General features: G+C 43.9%; 1 protein-coding gene across 1 annotated transcript; it reads left to right on the top strand.

The window, feature by feature from the left end:
• Positions 1–1,097: 1,097 nt before the first annotated feature.
• On the top strand, positions 1,098–2,387 carry LOC118757227 (the record flags this gene model as incomplete). The annotated part of the gene is made up of 2 exons (XM_036491957.1): positions 1,098–1,196; positions 1,279–2,387. Coding segments are annotated over exons 1-2 (1,208 nt in total), but the record flags the coding sequence as incomplete, so codon positions are not given.
• Positions 2,388–3,583: the final 1,196 nt, after the last annotated feature.

The raw sequence follows: 3,583 nt of genomic DNA, 5'->3' as shown, positions 1-3,583 counted from the left end.
AATCCGCTGTTAGTTAAGGAGCTGGTACATAAATTACCGAACAGCCAAAAGGTAAATTGGGCAATTCACCGGAAAGACGAAAAAATAACTGTAGTCAAGCAGTTCAGTGAATGGTTGTATAACCTCGCAGCCAGCACTGTGGTTAGTTCAGCGCCGACTAAAAACGACGCCTTGGTAAACACACATACCGTCGACGTGAGTGCACAGGCTCAGCAAGTTGAACGAAGCAAACGTAAAAGCAACCAGTGTAAAGTCTGCAAGAGCGACGTTCACAAAGTAGCACAGTGCGATATCTTTAAGAATCTCTCACTTCAGCGCAAGTGGGAAGCCGTAAAGAACAATAATCTCTGCCGACAGTGCCTTAACCCACATGCGCGCAAATGTTTTTTGAATAGAATCTGCAGTAAAGATGGATGTACAGCTAAACGTCATCCCTTGCTTCACAGATCGAGCACAGGGACAAGTAAAGTTGACCCAGTAAGTACGAATACAATTGAGCTCTCGGCACAGGTAAACGCGCACAGTAATGGGTATGGAAAAGCACAACCTCTTTCTAGAATCGTGCCAATTCGAGTTTACTCCAAAAATAAAGTAATAAACATATTTGCATTCCTAGACGAGGGTTCGTCCGTCACATTAATAGAAAAAAGAGTATTCAACAAACTCGGTTTGGATGGCCAAGAAGATCCACTATGTTTACAATGGACGGGTAATACAACTCGTGTAGAGAAAAACTCAATAAGAGCTGATATCGAAATCTCAAGTACCACAAGTGATCGCAAGTATACTTTGAAGAACATTCATACCGTCGAAGACCTCGATCTACCAGCACAGTCAGCTCACGCACAAGAGATGCAGAAAATTTACCCGCATCTTGCTGGGCTACCGATCTCATCGTATGACAACGTCACCATCCTTGTTAATTGGCGTAGACAATTGGAGGTTGGCAGTTCCTCTTAAAATACGGAAGGGAACATGGTCCCAGCCAATAGCCTCGAAAACTCGGCTTGGATGGACACTACAGAGCTGCGGTGTTGCATGTGCTGCGGAATATTCACACTTGCGACTGCAAAGAAGATTACACCAAGCTGCATGAAATGGTGAAAAATTTCTTTAAATTGGAATCTGTAAATCCACATTTAATGTCAGAAGACGATGCAAAAGCCGTGAGTATCATGAATAACACATGTCAAAAGGTAGGCGATCGCTTTGAAATCGGCCTAACGTAGCGTGACTCTCAATATTTCGCTGCCAGATAGCTATACTAATGCTCATCAGCGGCTTATGTGCTTAAAAAAGAAGTTTGTTAAGGAGCCTGCGTTAAAGTCTATCATTCAGGGTCAGATCGACAACTTACTTGCCAAAGGCTCCACCAAGAAACTTACAGCAGAAGAGATTGCGGTTCCTAGAGAAAAGATTTGGTATATACCAATATTTATTTTAACCAACCCTAACAAGCCGGCCAAAATTCGTATGGTGTGGGACGCAGTTGCGAAGGTCAAGGGTCTTTCACTTAACGATTTTCTGTTACGCGGGCCAGACTTTCTCAATCCCCTGGTTGAAATTTTGTTATCGTTCAGAGTGGGCAGGGTTGCGATATGTGGGGACATTTCGGAGATGTTTAACCGAATAAACATCCGCGAGGGTGATATGCATTCCCAACGATTTCTCTGGTATGACGAAGGCGATAAGCAAGATAGTCCAAGCGTTTATGTTATGCGAGCAATGACGTTTGGACTTAATTGTGCTCCCTGCATCGCACATTACATCCGCGATAAGGACGCGGATAAATTTAAAGAAGAGTATCCTCGTGCTGTAGACGCAGTGAAGAACAGCCACTACGTAGATGATTACATCGCCAGTGAAGATGATGAACAATCTGCGCTACAGTTGGCACATCAAGCGCAGAAGATCCACAGCAGTGCCGGATTCAACATAAGAGGCTGGTCGTCCAATTCAATGAACGTCTTAGAACAACTCGAACGAAGCAGCAGCGTTATCCAAACTGGCAAAGAATGGGGATCCACTACGAAAGTTCTCGGAATGTTCTGGGATCCCATCGGGGATAGCTTCAAGTATATTTGTAGATTTTCAAGATTGCGTTGCGACGATATCAATGAACCACTCGTACCAACAAAGAGAGAAGTGCTTCAAGTCCTGATGTCCATCTTCGATCCATTGGGGTTTGTAAGTTGCTATACCATAGGACTAAAAATTCTATTGCAGGATGTATGGCGCTCAGGCATCACTTGGGATCAGCGGCTGAATGACGACCTCCATAATAAATGGTGTCAATGGAAGAATGTAATGCGATTAATAACAGCGGTCGAAATACCTCGACGCTATTCCGTATTGTTGAAAGGTGCGGATGACGTTCAGCTTCACACGTTTGTTGATGCCGGAGAAAATGCTTACGCAGCCGTTTGTTTCTTGCGAGTAAAGCGAGGAAAGTGACATCTTTTCCTCTGTGACTCTGGTAGCTGCCAAGTCCAAGGTTGCGCCGTTAAAACCGTTGTCCATTCCTAGATTGGAACTGCAGGCCGCAGTAATTGGAGTGAGGTTGGCATTGGCATTACGTCGAGATGTTGGCGGTCAGACTCTATGACAATTCTTCAATGGATCCGGATGGACCCAAAAAAGTTCCATCAGTACGTTATGCATCGGGTTGACGAAATTTTGGAGATATCGAACCCGGAACAATGGAAATGGGTGCCGTCAAAAATGAATCCTGCGGACTTAGGTACGAAGGTCTCAGCGAAGTACAACTACCAGCAATGACATGAAGGTCCAAAATTTTTGCTGCTCAAGCTTAACCTCGGTTTGACGACTCGAAACCAGACGATTTTGATGCTTCAGAGGTCAGACATTACGTTTTTCATGCTGTAAAAGTTCACAATCAGATTCCGGCTATGAAGATAGAATGCTTTTCTGACTGGAAACGACTGTATCGAGCAGTTGCTACGTTTTTTTCTGTACATCGACCGTCTTCGCGCATTTGTGGCAGGTGAAAATCCTTATCTACTGTTGATTTCGATCTGATTCAAAAGGCCCAAAGACTTTTAGTCAGGTTTGCACAGGATTCAGAGTTTAGTAAGGAGAAATTTTTACTTAAAGACGGCAAAACTATAGAGAAATCCAGCAAACTCATCACAGCCAATGTTTATTTGGACGCAGACGACATAATTAGAAGTAAAAGCCGCGCTGAACGTCTGAATAAGCACGAATATGCCATTGTATTGCCAAGATGTGACTACATCACGTTTCTTATAGTCAGAGAATTTCACGAACGCTTCCACCACCTAATGCATGAGGCAATAATTAATCAAATACGTGGGCGATATCTAATAAGCCGACTGAGAGTACTTTATAGAAAGGTTCGTCAGACCTGTCAAAGATGGAAAAATGCTTTTGCGGCTCCACAACCGCCTCAAATGGCAGCATTGCCAACTGCAAGGCTCTCCGCTTTCGAAAAAACCTTTACATATGTCGGTATCGACTATTTCGGTCCATTGGTCGTCGTCATTGGAAGAAGGCACGAAAAAAGATGGGGCGTACTGTTCACTTGTTTAACTCTTCGAGCAGT

Source organism: Rhagoletis pomonella, unplaced genomic scaffold (genome assembly GCF_013731165.1).
Source record: "Rhagoletis pomonella isolate Grant_MI unplaced genomic scaffold, Rhpom_1.0 Rhpom_scaffold_15536, whole genome shotgun sequence".
Taxonomy (NCBI): Eukaryota; Metazoa; Arthropoda; class Insecta; order Diptera; family Tephritidae; genus Rhagoletis; species Rhagoletis pomonella.
This window is presented reverse-complemented; position numbering and strand designations above follow the sequence as displayed.